This window comes from Enhydra lutris, unplaced genomic scaffold (genome assembly GCF_002288905.1).
Source record: "Enhydra lutris kenyoni isolate GAN:26980312 unplaced genomic scaffold, ASM228890v2 scaffoldscaffold10, whole genome shotgun sequence".
In the NCBI taxonomy this organism is placed as follows: domain Eukaryota; kingdom Metazoa; phylum Chordata; class Mammalia; order Carnivora; family Mustelidae; genus Enhydra; species Enhydra lutris.
This window is the reverse complement of record NW_019154094.1, coordinates 10494408-10513283: the sequence shown is the minus strand read 5'-3', so window position 1 is coordinate 10513283 and position 18876 is coordinate 10494408. Positions and strand designations below refer to the sequence as shown.

The 18876-nt window shown below is 38.8% G+C and overlaps 1 protein-coding gene across 12 annotated transcripts in view; it reads left to right on the top strand.

The window, feature by feature from the left end:
- Positions 1-18876, top strand: part of LOC111143886 (polybromo 1) — a 128081-nt gene that overhangs the window by 29541 nt on the left and 79664 nt on the right. For 10 of the 12 annotated variants that reach the window (XM_022497915.1, XM_022497914.1, XM_022497919.1 and 7 more), the window contains 6 exons: positions 135-203; positions 3456-3554; positions 6278-6363; positions 7523-7618; positions 8254-8345; positions 14726-14939. In XM_022497915.1, coding sequence (XP_022353623.1) covers positions 135-203; positions 3456-3554; positions 6278-6363; positions 7523-7618; positions 8254-8345; positions 14726-14939 — 656 coding nt within the window. The remainder of the gene's footprint in view (positions 1-134; positions 204-3455; positions 3555-6277; positions 6364-7522; positions 7619-8253; positions 8346-14725; positions 14940-18876) is intronic. The other 2 variants (XM_022497918.1, XM_022497916.1) reach the window with 1 other exon arrangement.

Below are 18876 nucleotides of genomic sequence, written 5' to 3'. Positions count from 1 at the left end.
CTCTACAGCTGTGTTTGTAGCCTTGCATCTGACAGAGCTGTTCAGTTGATTAACAGATTGTCAGTGTTTTTGCTTGTTTCTCATTTCCTGGATACTTTTCTCTTATTTATCATGCCCGGGTTTTTGTCTTCCAGCAATATCCAGACTATTATGCAATAATTAAGGAGCCTATAGATCTCAAGACCATTGCTCAGAGGATACAGGTACGAAGATAACCACATGTAACCATATGTGTTTTAGGGCAGTTCAGCCTGACATCTTTTGTAGAGGCTTTTAGGAAACAGAAGCGATGTCTTTGTAAGGGGTTATTAACAATATAATAAACAAGTAGAGTGGTAAAACTGATTATAGCTTTGGAGGAGGTAGCATAGTGTCCCTTTTGCGTTTTATCTGTAGGGAGGAAAGCAGAATTTTCACTGGCGTTGTAAATCTTGCTCTTAGGACAAAAATTAAAAAGCACTGGCCATAGACGTTTTTAGTTGTGAAAGTCCCATTAGCAATAAAGCTTTGTTGTTTATTCTTATCTGCTTCCAAAGAGTTTTAGGATGTCTCAGAGTAAGTTACCTTCAGTATATGTTAGAGGGTAAGGTCAGTGAAAACAGAGGCTTTGTTCTCTTTGAGTGCCTTCCTCCCTGTATCCCCAGCAGTAGCAACAGCCAGCACTCAGTTGGCATTGCCAGGTGCCTGCTCTGTTCTCAGTGCTTTGTATGTATTAACTATTAATTCTGATAGCCACTCCCTGAGGTAGATACCGTTATTATTCCTGTTTTACAGATGAGAAAAACCGAAGCACCGAGCTGGTAAGTCACTGGCCCAAGTCAGCAGCTAGTAAGGAGAAGAGTTGGGATTTGAATCCAGACATTCTGACTCCCGAGTCTGTGCTCTTAACCTCTGCACTGTTACTGCCTCTCCACAGAGTAGGTGCTCAATAGATGTTTATTGAGTTGAATGAATGACGAAATTTAAAACTTGGCGATTAGAGGTTAAGGAAGGTATAGGGAGAAAGAGCTATATTTTACCAGAAATCCAGTTTTTAGAGTTGGACCGACATGGGTTGTCTTCCTAGCTCTGCTCCTTACTAGCTATATCGCTTCGGTCAGGCGACTTGCCTGCTTCCTCTGCTGTATGCTGGGTGTAGTGTGACCAGTTTGCAGATCGGAGGGGGCAGGGGTAATGCATGAAGCATCTCACAGAGCACCTATGGGATGTGGCCTTGGTTAGTGCGAGTTAGGGTTCCTCCCAGAGTAAGGAGGGTTTGGGGCTCCCAGTAGGTAAAGCAAAGAGGAAAATTTAATGTGTCACATTGTCTCATTGAGAAATGAGACTGAAGGCAAGTGGTTTGCCAGGAGGGAGAAATTTCCTTGGCTTTAAAATTGTAGGAGAGCAGGGGCGCCTGGGTGGCTCAGTGGGTTGAAGCCTCTGCCTTTGGCTCGGGTCATGGTCCCGGGGTCCTGGGATCGAGCCCCGCATCGGGCCCTCTGCTCAGCAGGGAGCCTGCTTCCTCCTCTCTCTCTGCCTGCTTCTCTGTGATCTCCGTCAAATAAATAAATAAAAAATCTTTAAAAAATAAAAAATAAAAAAATAAAAAAAAATAAAATTGTAGGAGAGCAGTGAACAGTGACAGTGTAGTAATTACTGGTACCATAATACACTTTCACAGAATGTTAAAATACAGATTCTCTAATGTATCGCCTGGTTTTTAAGGTAGATCCCTAGCTGCTATTGCTAATGACTTAGTCTCCTAGAACCTAAATCCCTGGGGTATCTAACATCTACCTTGGGGGAAGATGTTTTTGTGATACTGCAGTTCAGATCAGGTCTGTATATACACCCCTACCCCAGCCCCAGCCTTCTTTCTGAGACCTCTCTCCTTGTCTTGTCTGTTCTTCCTTCCACAAGCTCCATAGAAGCACCTCCTTTTGCTATCACCCTAAGCAAGATCTTGTCCTCTTCTGTCCAAATTATTGTAGTAGTCTCTCCTGCTTCTCTGATGAAAGGCTCTCTGGTCCTTTCTGAATGTTGCTTCCTGACCCTAGCATTCTTCCTATTTTATTCTTCCTTTCTGTTCCACAGCCCAGAGCCTTGTCACTTGTTTTCTAGTGCCTCCGCTAGCAAATCACAGTTTCTTGTTACAGTGCAACAGAAACCAGCTCTGAATAACTCCAGCAGAAGGGGAATCCGTGGAAAGAGTACCAGATAGCTCATGCAATTGTTCGGAAGGCTGGCAGGAGAACTAGCTGTAGGGAAGTAGGTAGAGCTCAGGGACATCATGGCACAGCTGAGGTCATGCATAGTCTTTTTGTGGTGCCATTGCTGTTCCCAGTGCCATTTGCCACTGTGGATCCTGGATGTCCACTGCTCCCCTCTGCTTTATTGCCCTTTGCGAGAGTTAGGAATGCATTTTCTCTATTCTCTTGCCCTCACTTTAGTCTCTCAAGACTCCCTTGAGCACGAATTACCTCCCCTTGCCCTGGCTGCCAGGCTGCTAGCAGTGCTGTTACCCACTTACTTGTACCCTCTGTTGTGGAAAGTAGGTTCTTCCCTACTACCTGTACTAGGACCTTTTCCAAATCTGGAGGGTCCTCAGGGTGGCTGGCTGGATCAGTCAGCAGAACATGCTACTCTTGATCTTGGGGTTGTGAGTTCGAGCCCCACCTTGGGTGTAGAGATTATTTAAAAATAAAATCTTTAAGAAAAAAAAAGATAAACAGAGAGTGCTCAGATGTTGGGTATCCTCACTTGGCAAATCACCAGCTACTCTCCTTTCCCTGGCTGTCTGGATTTTGCATCATTTGTCCTTACTATACAGCCTTTGCTTATGGTTCTGCCTTCCCCCACCCTCCACTCCACTTAATTTGGTCCTTCTTGTTAACCCTGTGTAACTTCTGCTTAGAGTGTCTTCCTCCTTCCTTTTCTTTGAAAACTGAAGGCAGTTCTCAGTCTCCCTGGATTATTTGGGATCAAGTGAGCTTTAAGATACGACAGCTCTAACATAGAGCCTAGTACATAGTAGGTACTCAAAGAGTTTAACCTTTGTGCTGGACTATTTTATCTGAAGTGGTCTGTAAAACTAGAGGAGTTTTACTTCACACCCTTAATTCACCTTTACTTCACAGTCCTTAATGGATTAGTATTCGTGAAGCACTTAGAACAGTGCTTGGCACTGTGTGTTTGCTGAATTAAACAACTTTTACATTATTTGATCTTTTAAAAATTGTAAGTTTTTGTGAAACTAACATAGCTCTGATTGTTACGTATCTCGAAAACTTGTGTGTAAATGGACAGTTGTAGTAGTTTATAGAAGAGAAAATGACTTTATATATTGTTCATATGTGTATTTTCCAATAAAGTCTTTGAATATGGTGAGAATTTAAAAATATGTGGAGTTCTTTTTAAAGGTCTTGCTGATAAACTTTCAGTTAAGAGGAACTGCTATATTTTGTTGTTTACTCTAGAATGGAAGCTACAAGAGTATTCATGCAATGGCCAAAGATATAGATCTCCTAGCAAAAAATGCCAAAACTTACAATGAGCCTGGTTCTCAAGTGTTCAAGGTTAGTTTTTCGCTGTTGTTGTTTTCATTGGTAAGAGTAGACACCTTAATTTAGAGCCAGCAGTTTTTATGTAACGACTTTATTGAGGTGAAATTCACATCATACCATACATTTCACTCAAAGTATATGATTTAATGGTTTTTACTGTATTCTGAGTTGTGCAGCCATGACCACATTCAGTTAACAGTCACACCATTTGCCCCTAGTCTCCCATTTTAGGAGCACTGGCCTACTTTCTGTCTCTGTGAATTTGCCTATTCTGAACATTTCATGTAAATGGAATCACACAGATGTGGTCCTTTATGACGGGCATCTTGCACTGAGCATGACGCTCTTACTACATTCATGTTGCAGCATGTATCAATTCCTTGTTTTTCCATTGCTAAGTAATGCTCCGTTACATTTATATACTATGTTTTAGTTACCCACTTATCAATTGCTAGACATTTGGGTTGTTTACACTTTACAGCTATCATAAAGAATGTTGCTGTGAACATTCATGTTTAAGTTTTTATGTGGACATGGTATTTCAATTTTGGGGGTATGTACCTAGGAATGAAATTACTGGTCCACATGGTAACTAACTATATATTTAACTTCTTGAGGAACCACCAAATTGTTTTCCAAACCAGCTCTACCATTTCACATTTGCACTGGAAATCTGCAAGTGTAATTTTTCCACATTCTCAATAACATTTGTTTTCCGTTTTTGTTTTTATGATAGCCATCCTTGTGGGTGTGAAGTAGCATCTCATTGTGTTTTGAATATTATTTCCCTGATGATTAGTGATGTTGAACATCTTTTTGTGTGTATATCAGCCATTCACATACCTTCTTTGAAAAACTTTTTAATCAGATCCTTACCCCATTTTTTAATTGGGTTACCTGTTTTTTTATTCTTGAATTGTTAGATTTTTTAACATAATCTTGGATATTAAAGTAGGTGTATGATTTACAAGTATTTTCTCCCATTCTGTGGATTGTTTTCACTTTCATGATAATGTCCTTTGACAAAGTTTTTAATTTGGTTAAGTCCAGTTTGCCTTTTTTTTTTTTAATTTTTTTTTTTATTAACATATAATCTATTATTAGCCCCAGGGACACAGGTTTGTGAATCGCCAAATTTACACACTTCACAGTGCTCACCATAGCACATACCCGTCGCAATGTCCATAACCCAACCACCCTCTCCCTGCCCCCAGCAACCCTCAGTTTGTTTTGTGAGATTAAGAGTCTCTTATGGTTTGTCTCCCTCCCGATCCCATCTTGTCTGCTTTTTTTTTTTTTTTTTTTTGGTTGCTTGTATTTCTAGTGTCTTATGTAAGAAAGCATTAATCCAAGGCCATAATGGTTGACACCTGTGTTTTCATCTAAGAATTTTATACTTTCAGCCCTTAAATTTATCCATTTTGGATTTATTTTTGTATACTTGAATTAGGTATGAGGTAGGGATCTACATTCATTCTTCCACACGGGATGCTCATTTGTCCCAGCACCTTATATTCAAAAGACTGTTCTTTCCCCCACTGAACTGCATTGGCACCCTGTTGAAAATCAGTTGACTTAAGGTGTATGGGTTTGTTTCTGTAATCTCAGTTCTGTTCCATTCATTTATATGTCTATCTTAATGTGAGATAGAAAGTTTGGTTTTGATCTACTTTTTAGTGAAATATTGATTTAGTCTCTCCTTTAAACATCATAAATATAAAAAGCAATTTCTGCAGTGCAACACACATTGTGAAATGTCTCTTTCACTGCTTTGCAGTTCTCTCCTAGAAATTTTACAGTCCTGTAACACAGTTGCTTATAGACATTTTTTGTATTAGTGATAAGTCATTGGGAATTTAGCAGAGGATTTTCAGAAAACCTTTTGGGAGTAAAATCATTTAGACTTTTGGGCGCCTGGGTGCCTCAGTGGGTTAGGCCTCTGCCTTCAGCTCAGGTCATGATCTCAGGATCCTGGGATCAAGCCCCATATTGGGCTCTCTGCTAGGCGGGGAGCCTGTTTCCCCCTCTCTCTCTATCTGCCTCTCTGCCTACTTCTGATGTCTGTGTGTCAAATAAATAAAGTCTTTTAAAAAATCATTTAGACTTTCAGAATGCTGCCTCAAATAGAGTTGCTTTTGGTAGTTAACCTATCTTTCAGCTTTTAATCAATATTCATCTTTTAAGAAACTTTGAATGAAAATCAGAAATGAGCTATGAAGTTCCTGTATTCTTAGTCCTTGATAGGACATTAATAGTAGAATACTAATAGTTTGTTGATGCAGTTAAGACTGTACATTTTGGTGTGATTATTTTCCCTAAAATAAATTTTAGAGAGAGGTGAAACTAGATTTGCTATATTAATATGCTATTGATTTAAGCAAGTACATTCATCTAAATTTGTGTGCATAGTCTTTAATCTTAGAAGTGTATCTTTGTGTCAGTTTTTAAGTCAGCGGACACAGATAGAGTTCATTGAATTTTCACCCAATTTTCCTTGTTCACTGTTAGATCTTTGTGCATTACTTGACTAATTATGAAAGACCTGGGGGGCTTTTTAACTGATGTATAATTGTGATGATGTTCTCAAAGATGGAAGGGGTAGAGGATGCAGCTTTATGGATGGTAAATGGACGCCTACTCCAAATGGAAGAGGGCCATAGAGAGTGTCCAGTGCATGACTGACGGCATTTTAAACTGTTCCTTTTTTCCTAAAGCAAGTAATTTTATCTTGACAGGATGCAAATTCTATTAAAAAAATATTTTATATGAAAAAAGCAGAAATTGAACATCATGAAATGGCTAAGTCAAGCCTTCGAATGAGGTATGTTTTTAAAATGTCTATACTCTGGGCACCTGGGTGGCTCAGTCAGTTAAGTATCTGCCTTTGGCTTGGGTCCTGATCCTGGGGTCCTGGGATCAACCGCCACATCCGGCCCCTTGCTCAGCACGGAGCCTCCTTCTCCCTCTGCCCCTCTCCTGCTCGTGCTTTCTCTCTCTCTCTCAAATAAATTAAATCTTAAAAAATAATAATAATGAAATAAAATGTCTAAATCCTTGTGCCTTTTTTATTTACCAAATTTTCTAGCTAGTGGAATCAATGCAGTGGAAAACAAGAAGTATATTGCATTTGAAAAGTATATTTACAGTTGATAATGTGAGTCTGAAGAGAATAGATATAACTCTTCCTCAGCCCTTCCATTGCAGCTGAAGGGCTTTATTTAAAAACAAACAATTTGAGGGCACCTGGGTGGCTCAGTAGGTGAAGCATCTGCCTTCAGCTCAGGTCATGATCCCAGGGTCCTGGGAGCGAGTCCCATGTTGGGCTCCCTGGTCAGCGGGAAGTCTGCTTCTCCCTCCGCCTGCCTCTCTGCTCTGCTCTCTCTCTGACAAATAAATAAAGTCTTTAAAAAAAACAAACAATTTTTGAGGTTAAACACTATTATCTACTCTTATTGCTATATACGTACATAGTCATATTTGTGTGTGACATATACATATTAATGTATATTATATATGGCAAACATCTATATAATATCATGGTATTTTTGTGTTATATTTAATAGTATATATTTATATCGGCCCCAAGAGCATTTAGCCAGATGTCAGGAGATCAGAGTCTCATCCTGGCTCTTTCTTGTGCAAGGACTAGGACTTTGAACAAGTCTTACTTCTGGTATTCCATTGCTTCTTTCAAGAAATGGAAGCTGAGGTGGCTGCCTTCAAAGCTTTCCTTCATTACCAGATCCTTGGTCACTGCAGGGACCATAAGCACTCCAGGACCAGCCCTCGTCTGTTCTCTTTGGCAGAGTCCTGCGGTTTTGGAGCAAAGTGTTCTGTACAGTAATGGCTCAAATATTTGAGCATTTCTACTTACAAACAAAAAAATGCTTGCTTCCTTTTTATTTACCTAGCATTCTGATTCCAGCTGTCAATTTTCTGAGGTTTTTTTTTTTTTTTTTTTTAATCTTATCTCTGGATAGGACTCCATCAAATTTGGCTACAGCCAGGCTGACAGGTCCTTCTCACAGTAAAGGCAGCCTTGGTGAAGAGAGAAATCCCACTAGCAAGTATTACCGGTGAGAGAGTGAGTGTGTTTAGTCTGAAAACTGACCTTGTTTATGAGGCTAGGCTTACTAGTGTTTGCCTGATGGCTATCAGGAAGTAATTTTTTGGGGTATAATTGGGTTATTATGACAATTGTTATCAAATAACCTTATTTAAAAGGTTGAGGCGCCATAGTCGGCCTGACCTGCCTGACTTCTGGAAAATGCTTAAGCAGAAGTTATTTGTCAGAGAGTGTTTAATATTTCCAGTAAAATTAATTGTGGTAAAATACTAAAAGATTTTGTATTCGAAATAGAATTTGTGTTCATTGTAGGATATGAACATCTTAGAAGAGAATTAACCGGTAAAGATGAATGAATCTTTATATTTTGTAAAATAAGGAGTAGTGCTGCATTTAAGTAACACAATTGCAAGTAGCCTACTTTAGGCTTTCTACACCACTCCCTCTCTTTTCAGAGAAAAAATTGGTCTTGGCTAAGATTGCTTATGGGGACTGTTAAAAGTAAAAAGATAAATTGAGCACACAGTTGAATAGAAATTGTTTTTCTTGATGTGAATGCTTTCTTAACAGTTTCTGTTTCCTGTAAAGTAACCAAATTATTATAACCTCTTTCCCTGTCTTCTGATTACTTGTTTTTCTTTGTAGAAATAAAAGAACAGTCCAAGGGGGTCGTTTGTCAGCAATTACCATGGCACTTCAGTATGGCTCAGAAAGTGAAGAGGATGCTGCTTTAGCTGGTGGGTATTAGGTCATGACTAGTTAATGCCTTCTCAGTGGATCTTCTAGTGAAGGAAAGTTACAGTAACTTTGGTCTGGCTGGGAGTTTGTCAGTTTTTGGAGTACATGTTGTTTTGTTGTGTTTTGACTGCACTCTTTGATTGGCCAACTTATCAACACCTTATTTTGTGTTATATCTTGTATGTAAGTAAATAAATACTTCTATAAGAACAATTGGTTTTCTAGCCTTAGCAGATCCTGGTTTCAAGCGTATAATGATAAATAATGAGTGAGTACTAGTGACGCCATCGAGAAACCCGAGGGAGACATTCATACCATCTTAGATTTCCAGGTCACTGGCTTATATTTTCAGTAGGCTATAATTTCTTCCTGGCTAGAGCTTCTGATTTAAAGATAATGTTAAAAAAAGAAAAAAGATAGATGTAAATTACAATCAGAGCACCATAGTCAGTTGTCATTTAAACCAGTTCAACACAGGACATTTGGCAATAATATCCATGTAAAAAGTACACTGTCTGTTAAATAGCAAAGAATAGCTGTAGAGATATGTTTGATTTCATTGTCTCTGTCTGCAGTGTGCTGTAATGTTCTTTATTTTACTACAGACAATTTTTATATGTACAGATAAAATTTATTTCATGAAATTACTCTGGCCTATTGTCAGATTTCATCATCAAGTATGAGAACAGATTTTTCCACCTGTGTGTCTTATTTTCTACTAAATCTTGCATAGAAGGTTCAAAATTACTGTAGATTACTTATTAGAGTATAGATGTGATTTTTTGACACTCATCTACAGAATTTCTTTTTAACTTAAATTAAGTCGTGTTATCAGAAATTGAAGGAAAATTTGTTTTTATTAGCTTTGTTTTTCACTGGTTATAAAAGTGACACACATGTTTAGGTTTCCTTCTAACATTTGGTTACTTCATTAACCTTATAAGTAGCATGACGAATTGAAGGAAAACCCACCTAAAAAGCATTTATTTATTTATTTATTTTCTAAAAAATAGTACTAGCGTTCTTCTTTAGTAACCTTAGCTATTAGAGTATCTGCCAGTCAGCTTTGTATGTAGTAGATCTTTCAGGCTGCTCTGCATAGCTGTTTACCCTTGATTTAGCCAAAATTCTAATCTATTTGGTTTCTACTTCCTGCTGCTAGAAACAACTTAGGGGTAAGATACAGTTAAAATAGCAAAGAAGGGATAACTGATGATCTTGGAGGGACAAGTAAGAGCCCATGGAGAGAAGACATAAGAATTCAGAACCCCCTCCCCCAAAATTCAGAAAATGTGGCCTGTGTTCTTGGGGTGATTTGTTTTAGAGACCAACTACTTTATGTAGCCTGGGGCGGGGCCGCAGGGCGGGTAGAGAAGCACGCCCACTTGTAGTCACTCTAAGAACAGAAATGGGGTGAGGGATAGAATCAGAAAAACAGATCAACCTTTCAGTCCTCCTCCGCAAAAACAAAATAAGTAAAGAAGACAAAAAGAAACAGAGAAAATGGGACAAGTGGAAAGTATAAAGTTGAGAGAGACAACTCCAAAAATTGTATCAGAAATCACATCAGTGTTAATGACCCAAATTTGCCAGTTATAACAGTTTTAGATTAGATTTTTTTTTTTAATCAGGTTGTATGCTGATTGTAAGAGACACATCTGAAATGTCAAAATACAGGAAAGTTTAATGTAAAAGGACAGAAAAAGATACACAGGGCAAATAATAACCAAAGGATAGTTACATTGACTTCTGATAGAACGAACTTTTAAACAGAAAGCATTACCAAGGATAAAAAGGATCCACCTCATAATGATAAAAGGTTTATTTCAGCAGGAAGATAAATTACAAAACTCAAAATACATAAAACAACCAGATAGAAGGTGGCAGAGAAAGTGAAAACATTGCCGTAGAGTGGGAGTTCACTGCTCTCCATTGCTAGATAAGCAGCCAGAAAACCAGTGAAGACGACGATTTGAATACACAGCGATTATTTCTCACCAGTGTGTTTATTTCCTGTTGCTGCAAAAACTAATTACTATAAACTTGGTTTGGTGGCTTAGGTGATAAACCATTCCCTCTCCTTTTCTAATTTCTAGAAGCTAGCTGTATGCCTTGGCTAATGACTTCTTCCTCTCTATTCAAAATGTAGCACTCCCAGTCTCTATCTGTCATCTTGTCTCCTTTCTCCTTTGACCTTGCCTGCCTCTTATAAGGACCCTTGCAATTACATTTAGTGCTCAGAGTTTAATCCAGGATAATCTCCCAAATTCAGGATCCTTAACTTAATCATATCTGCAAAGTCTCTTTTGCCGTATAAGGTAATAGTCACAGTTTTGTGAATTAAGACTTGGGTATATTGGGGGGTACTATTTAGCTAACACAAGATGGATATAAACAGGCAAGTATTCCTCTGATTCTTGTGGAACAATCACAGATATTAATCATGTACTTAGCCATGAAACAAATTTCAACCAATTTAAAAGTTGGGTATTTTACAGGTATATTTCTGACCATAATACAGCTGTGGTAAACACCTAATCTTTAAAAGGTAAAAGTTATCCAGAGTGGCTGCATCAGCTTGCATTCCCACCAACAGTGTAGGAGGGTTCCCCTTTCTCCGCATCCTCGCCAGCATCTGTCATTTCCTGACTTGTTAATTTTAGCCATTCTGACTGGTGTGAGGTGATATCTCATTGTGGTTTTGATTTGTATTTCCCTGATGCCGAGTGATAGGGAGCACTTTTTCATGTGTCTGTTGGCCATCTGGATGTCTTCTTTGCAGAAATGTCTGTTCACCTCTTCTGCCCATTTCTTGATTGGATGATTTGTTCTTTGGGTGTTGAGTTTGCTAAGCTCTTTATAGATTTTGGACACTAGCCCTTTATCTAGATGTCCATCAACAGATGAATGGATAAAGAAGATGTGGTATATATACACAATGGAATACTATGCAGCCATCAAAAGAAATGAAATCTTGCCATTTGCGACGACGTGGATGGAACTAGAGGGTATCATGCTTAGCGAAATAAGTTAATCGGAGAAAGACAACTATCATATGATCTCCCTGATATGAGGAAGTGGAGATGCAACATGGGGGGTTAAGGGGATAGCGAAGAATAAATGAAACAAGATGGGAGTGGGAGGGAGACAAACCATAAGTGACTCTTAATCTCACAAAACAAACTGAGGGTTTCTGGGGGGAGGTGGGTTGGGAGAGGGAGGTGGGGTTATGGACATTGGGGAGGGTATGTGCTATGGTGAGTGCTGTGAAGTGTGTAAACTTGGCGATTCACAGACCTGTACCCCTGGGGATAAAAATATATGTTTATGAAAAATAAAAATAAATAAATAAAAATTTAAAAATCATTTTAAAAAAAAAGGTAAAAGTTAAAAACCCAAACACTCAGGAAATAAAAAAGTCTCCAAATGCTTGGGTTTTTCTTTTTAAAAAGGAAAAATTGTAATAGGAATTTAATTACCTGAGATTGAACAATAGCAATAATGAGAACAGTATATATCAAAACAGTGGGGACAAAGCTAAAGCTGTACTTTGGAGAGAAGGTTAAGTCTGAAAGTGTCTATTTAGAAAAGCAGCTGAAAGTCAATGAACTAGGGACTCCCAGGTGGCTCAGTGGGCTAAGCATCTGCCATCAGCTCAGGTCCTGGGATTGAGCCCCACATCAGCCTCTCTGCTTCTCCCTCTGATCTCTCTCACTCTCACTCTCAAAAAAAAAAAAAAAAAAAAGTGAACTAATAAACATCTAACATAAGTAAATAATAAGAGGATAAAAGCAGAGACATTAGAAGAAAAGGTAAGAAAGCTAAGAGCAGAAATGAATTTGTTAGAAAGGAAACCTATGGTAGAAAAGAACAATACATTCAGAGTTTTTCTGTTAAAACTATTAATAAAATAGGCAAATCTGTGGTGAGACTGTCAAGAAAGAAACAGAAAGGGGCGCCTGGGTGGCTCTGTTGTTAAGCATCTGCCTTCGGCTCAGGTCATGATCCCAGGGTCCTGGGATCGAGCCCCATGTCAGGCTCTCTGCTCAGCCGGAAGCCTGCTTCTCCCTCTCCCACTCCCCCTGCTTATGTTCCCTCTCTCGCTGTCTCTCTCTGTCAAATAGTAAGTAAAATCTTAAAAAAAAAAAAAAAGGAAAGAAAAAGAAACAAGGCACAAATCGTATGAGGAGAAAAAGGGAGCATACAGATTACAAAGAATGTATGAACAGCTTTACACAAACAAATTTGAACATTTAGATGAAATGGGCAAATTCCTAGAAAGTGATAAATGCCTAAAACTGATTCAAGAATAAAAAGACTGATTAGTTTTACATTACTAAAGAAATTAAATTATTAGTTACAAATCTTTCCCCATGGAAAACACCAGTCCAGGTGTGCCTGGGTGACTCAGTGGGTTAAAGCCTCTGCCTTCGGCTCGGGTCATCATCCCAGGGTTCTGGGATCAAGCCCCACACTGGGCTCTCTGCTCAGTGGGGAGCCTGTTTCCTCCTCTCCCTCTGCCTGCTTCTTTGCCTACTCGTGATCTCTGTCTGTCAAATAAATAAATAAAATCATAAAAAAAAAAAAAACAAAACACACACAGGCCAAACATTCGAGGAACAGAATACATACAAAGTCCTGCAGAGAATAGAAAAAAGCTCCCTATTTCATTCTATAAAAATGATAGAACCTAGATACCGAAACTCAACAAAAAGAAGCACACTGTATCTAGTAGTGTATATAAAAAATAATGCATGATAACACAGTTGGCTTATTCTAGGAATACTAGGTCATTTCAGCATTAGATAAAGTAAAAGTATTATTCACTGTGTTAATACTTTAAGAGAGTAAGCTGTATTATTGGCTCAGCAGATGCATTTGATAAATTCTTCAATTCCTAGTTATGATGAAAACTTAAGAAATTAGTAATAGAAGGGGATCTTTCCTAACTTGGTAAAAACACCTGTTTTTAGTGGAGAAATACTTGTGGCATTCCCTTTACCATAAGTAAAAATGTTACCACTTTTGATCAAAGTACTAGCCAGCTGACCGTGACAACAATGAAGGAGTAAGAATCAGAAAAGAAGGTTTATAAGGATTGCAGTTGAAAGATTGTTGTGTGTTTTCTTTGTTTTTTAGTTTTTTCCTCAGAAGACTGTAAGGCAAATTATTGGAATTAATAAGAATAATAAGGTGCTAGATATAAGATCATTATACAAAAATCTGTTTCATTTCTGGAATCAGCCACAAAAAGAAAATATAATTTTTAAAAAGATACAGTTTACAGTAGCAACAAAACATCTACGTATAAATCCAACTAAATATGTGCAAGCTCTTTATGGAGAAGATCAGCAGTAGTAGGGACAGAGAAAACTACTTACAGATCCTCTCTCTGCTTCTGGCTCCATGACTAGATCCAAATCCTCTCTCAACTCTCCTGAGTCTGGTGCCTGTCTGTCTCTTACACTATAGCTAAGTACTTACCAAATGATTGTCATTCTTACCCAGGAGCAGTAGTGACTTTGATTATGCAGATCCGTCAAGAAAAACTTAAACTATGGTCCTTATACACTGTTGAAAAATTTAGGGAAATAATGTATTTTGTTTTTCTATAAAAATGATTACATTTTATTGTGGTGTTTTTGTGATTAGCTTCTACTTAAAATTCTCTCGATAAGAGAAGAAATCATTCTTAAAGGATGCTATAGATCAGTGGGGCAAAATCACAGAGACTTAAAGCAAAACCAGATCTACCAATATCAACCGGATATCAGTATATATTTATATTACCCTGAACTACATGCTACTGCGTTAGTTCTGAGATCTGTATGTATATGGCTACTTGATCCTTTTCTTGGCCAAACAATGCAGCAGGGAGTCTCTAAAGAAGGCACATTTAGGGAGGGGTGCCTGGGTGGCTCGGTTGTTGGGCGTCTGCCTTCGACTCAGGTCATGATCCCGAGTCTTGATCCGGTCTTGGGATCAAGCATCGAGTTGGGCTCCCTGCTCGGCAGGAGGTCTGCTTCTCCCTCTCCTGCTCCCCCTGCTTGTGTTCCCTCTCTAGCTGTGTCTCTCTCTGTCAAATAAATACATAAAATGTTTTTTTTTTTTTTAAAAAGGCACATTTAAAGAGAGAAACTATTTTGTAACTTTTAAAAAACATGTTTTCTGTGTAACACTTTATTCTGTTTCTGTGTAACATTTCTCTAAGTAAATATACAATTATATTAAGCACTACTAACAGCATCTTTAATGACAGCTGGAAACTCTTCTTTTAAAATAAGTATTCTCAAACATATAAATCTTACTTTGGAAGGTCGTTAAAAGAGCTTTATTTTAAACTATGGTTCTTTCTTCCCCTTTTTTGCTTTTTTTTTAGCTGCACGTTACGAAGAAGGAGAATCGGAAGCAGAGAGCATTACTTCATTTATGGATGTTTCAAATCCTTTTTATCAGCTTTATGACACAGTTAGGAGTTGTCGGAATAACCAAGGGCAGCTAATAGCTGAACCTTTTTTCCATTTGCCTTCAAAGAAAAAATACCCTGACTATTATCAGCAAATTAAAATGCCTATATCCCTACAACAGATCAGGTAAGATGCCTTCTACATTACTCGATAGAAATCCATTTTCTTGTGGTTGAGCCTGCACGTGTATCTCCTTACTAGAATGGATAAAGATATTAAAGGTAAAAATATTTTCACATGTCTAGAGTATATTTTGAATATCACTTCTATATGAAAACTGAGAAATAAATTTGATTAAATACGAATATTATTTATACTGTAATAGAGTCAAGGCAAATAAACAAAAACATGATAGGCATTTATTTGTGTATCAGATTATAGACTATAGAGTCATGCAGCTCAGAACTTAACTGTTCATTTTCTTACAACTGAGCAAAACATAAAAATCTTTCTGCTTATACTTTTTACTGATTTTTTTTTATTATTGGTATTTTAAATATAACACTTAAACTCTATTTAAATTTTTATCTAAAGTTGAATCCAGAATAAGCACAGGCAGCTCTTAGAGAATTCATTAGCTGAAACAGTACCTGAAAGATGGCTCATCTTGGTTTCCCTTTTCTGTTTAAAACAATCATTGGGGGTTGCCTGGCTGGCTCAGTCAATAGAGCATGCAACTTTGGATCTCAGGGTCGTGAGTTCAAGCCCCACACTGGACATGCAGCCTATAATCATCAATCAATCGATAAAACAAATGTTGGGAATTCAGATAGAATATTGAAACCCCACCACCTCATCATTAAAATAATAGGAAATAAGTAATATCATAACTCTCACAGTGCGAGTTAGGTTCTACAGTATACTCAGAGGTGACAAGGTAAAAATATATCTTAACTAGGCAAAATTAGAGTAGGCTGGTATTTATCAGGACAGATAACTAACCTTTCAAATAATAGCAATTAAAATTCTTATATTTGCTGGATTCTAGAAAATGAGATTGCTAACAACATAATGTTTCATGGTTTTGCATTTGTAACTTCTGTTTTCATCAGTTGGTCAGTAAAATTTATGGTGTTTTTACTTAATGCAAACTTAGGAGGTTTTGTACCCAAATAGGATACAGAAAGTCAGTTTATTTGATCCTCTTAAAATAACATGGAAATTAAAGCTGCCATTCATTAAAAAAATAGCTTGGAAATTTGTCTTTTATACTCTTTGCCTTGGAAAAGATAGTGACAGTCTTATAGGTGTTGAGAGATTCCCTTTTAACTCAACAATTTTTTTTTAAAGATTTCATTTATTTATTTGACAGATACAGATAGCAAGAGAGAGAACACAAGCGGAGGGAGTGGGAGGGGGAGAAGCAGGCTTCCCACTGAATGGGGATCCTGGTGGCGGACCTCGATCCCAGGAGCCTGGAATCATGACCTGAGCTGAAGGCAGATGCCTGACTACTGAGCCACCCAGGCACCCCATTAACTCAACAGTTTTTGTCTTTTGTTTCTTTTCTCCCTCAGCCTTTTTTTTTTTAGTCTAAATAATGAGTTTAGTGTAAAGGAAGACATATTCTCAGCCAACCCAAACACCTGCCTACAACTTTCTTCTAAGTTAGAATTTTCTTTTTTTTTTTTCTTTTTTTAAAGATTTTATTTATTTATTTGACAGAGAGACTGAGATCACAAGTAGGCAGAGGCAGGCTCAGAGAGAGAGAGAGAGAGAGAGAGGGAGGGAGGGAGGGAGGGAGGGAAGCAGGCTCCCTGCTGAGCAGAGAGCCCAATGCGGGACTCCATCCCAAGACTTTGAGATCATGACCTGAGCCGAAGGTAGAGGCTTAACCCACTGAGCCACCCAGGCACCCTAAGTTAGAATTTTCTAATAGAAACCTTGCTTGGTTAAGTCAGTAATTCTGCACCTTTCCCCCTTTTTAAACTTATTTCTTGACAGTTGTCTGGCACACAGGTAGAGGAGTGTGAGGAACAGAAATGACTGAGGCTTAGCTGGTAGCACACTAGAGTTTTGAAGGGTCAGCTCTTAGCGTGACTAATCTACCTCGTTTCCAAGGACACATGGCCAGTGGTGCCTGACAGGACGTGGCCTATCTTCCATTGTCTCTGCATTAGAGCAACGTGAAAATCTACAGCAGTGCTGCCCGGTAGAACTTTCTATGATAGTGGAAATGTTTTCTGTGCCCTGTCCAATATGTTAGCCACTAGTCACATGTGACTATTGAGCACTTGAGATGTGGCTGGTGCAACTAAGGAACTAGATTTTAAATTTTACTTCAATTTAGAAAGCCACATGTGGCTAGTGGCTAATGTTATTATACGGCACAGTCCTAGGAAGATATTTTGGCAAAAGGATGATAGTTGAGTGTCATCAAAAGCAACAAAAATAGGGGCACCTGGGTAGCACAGTCATTTAAGCATCCAGCTCTTTATTTCAGCTCAGGTCATGATCTCAGGGTCCTGGGATCGAGCCCCACCTCAGGCACCATGCCCAGCAAGGAGTCTGCTTAGGACTCTCTTGTCTCTGCCCCTTGCCCCCAGGCACACATGCTCTCTCGCTCTCTTTCTCTCTCTAAAATAAATAAATCATTTTATGGGGCGCCTGGGTGGCTCAGTGGGTTGAGCCTCTGCCTTCGGCTCGGGTCATGATCTCAGGGTCCTGGGATCGAGCCCCGCATCGGGCTCTCTGCTCGGCGGGGAGCCTGCTTCCTCCTCTCTCTCTGCATGCCTCTCTGCCTGCTTGTGGTCGCTCTCTGCCAGGTAAATAAATAAAATCTTTAAAAAAAAATAATAAAATAAAATAAATAAATCATTTTAAAAAGGGCAACAGAAATGAAAGACTGGGCAGGAGCTAGACAGTGTGGCCCAAATGCTACCTTCCACTGTGCTGGGGCTTGTCATCCCCATCTTTTATTTCCCTTTGTGCCTATCCTGTCCCCCTCTAATTTTGGTGGACATCAGTCTGATAAATATCTGCACATTTATTATAGATTGTCATTTACAAGTTTGACTTCCACGTCTGTTCTTTGTGGGGATTGAGAATAGTCAGCACATTACTCTCGGAGTAATTACTCTCAGAGTTGGCAGCAGTAAGTCTGAGGCTGTAATTTAAATGCTGAGTGCTAGCCACGTAGGCTGGTACTGAGAGCTGAGTTTGTGTGTGGTTGTTTGCTCTACCCCCAAGGTGTTCTCTGACATTCGTGTCTTTCTAAGCAGTGTACAAGTACTTCAGTCAAAAGATTTAAAAGTCTATCCCGTGTACATACAGATTTAGGGCAAACTGACTCTTCACTTCATGTAAATGTATAAGGGACATGGGGCACTTGGGTGGCTCAGGTGGTTAGGCATCCGACTCTTGATTTCAGCTCAGGTCATGATCTCAGGGTTGTGGGATCAAGCCCTGCATGGCCTCCCCACTCAGCAGGGAGTCTACATGAGAGTCTCTTTTCTCCCCCACCCCTGCTTTTTTCCCCTGTGTGCATTCCCATGCACATTCTCTCTCAGATGAATAAATAAATCTTTTTAAACAAAATGTAGGGATGCCTGAATGGCACAGTCACTTAAGCATCTGACTCTTGGTTTCGGCTCAGGTCACGATCGCAGGATCTTGGGATCATGTCCCAGGTCAGGCTCCGTGCTCAGTGCAAAGTTTGCTTGAGAATCTCTCTTGCTCTGTCCCTCCTGTTCATGCTCTGTCTCTCTCTCTGAAATAATAAATACCTAAATCTTTGAAGTAAAATTTATAAAGGACTTTATGAGTTTGGTATTAACAACAGCCATAGTGTCTGAAAGATATCAGAATTCTTAAGACTTACGTAAAATAAGTAATGTCAATTTTAAGCCATCATAATTAGTTGCAGATGTTTGTATTAGAAGAAAAGTAGTCAGTGGGCCCTAATGTATCTGCCTCTCATTTGCCATCTTAAGACCTCTTCGTTGTACGTATATATACATATCCCCTTTCATGGTGTTGAGAGTACCTTCTCTTTTCATTAACCTTCATGAACTGGAATGGCCTCTTATCAGAAGTGGCTAGATCACCATGGTTCTTCATTAAG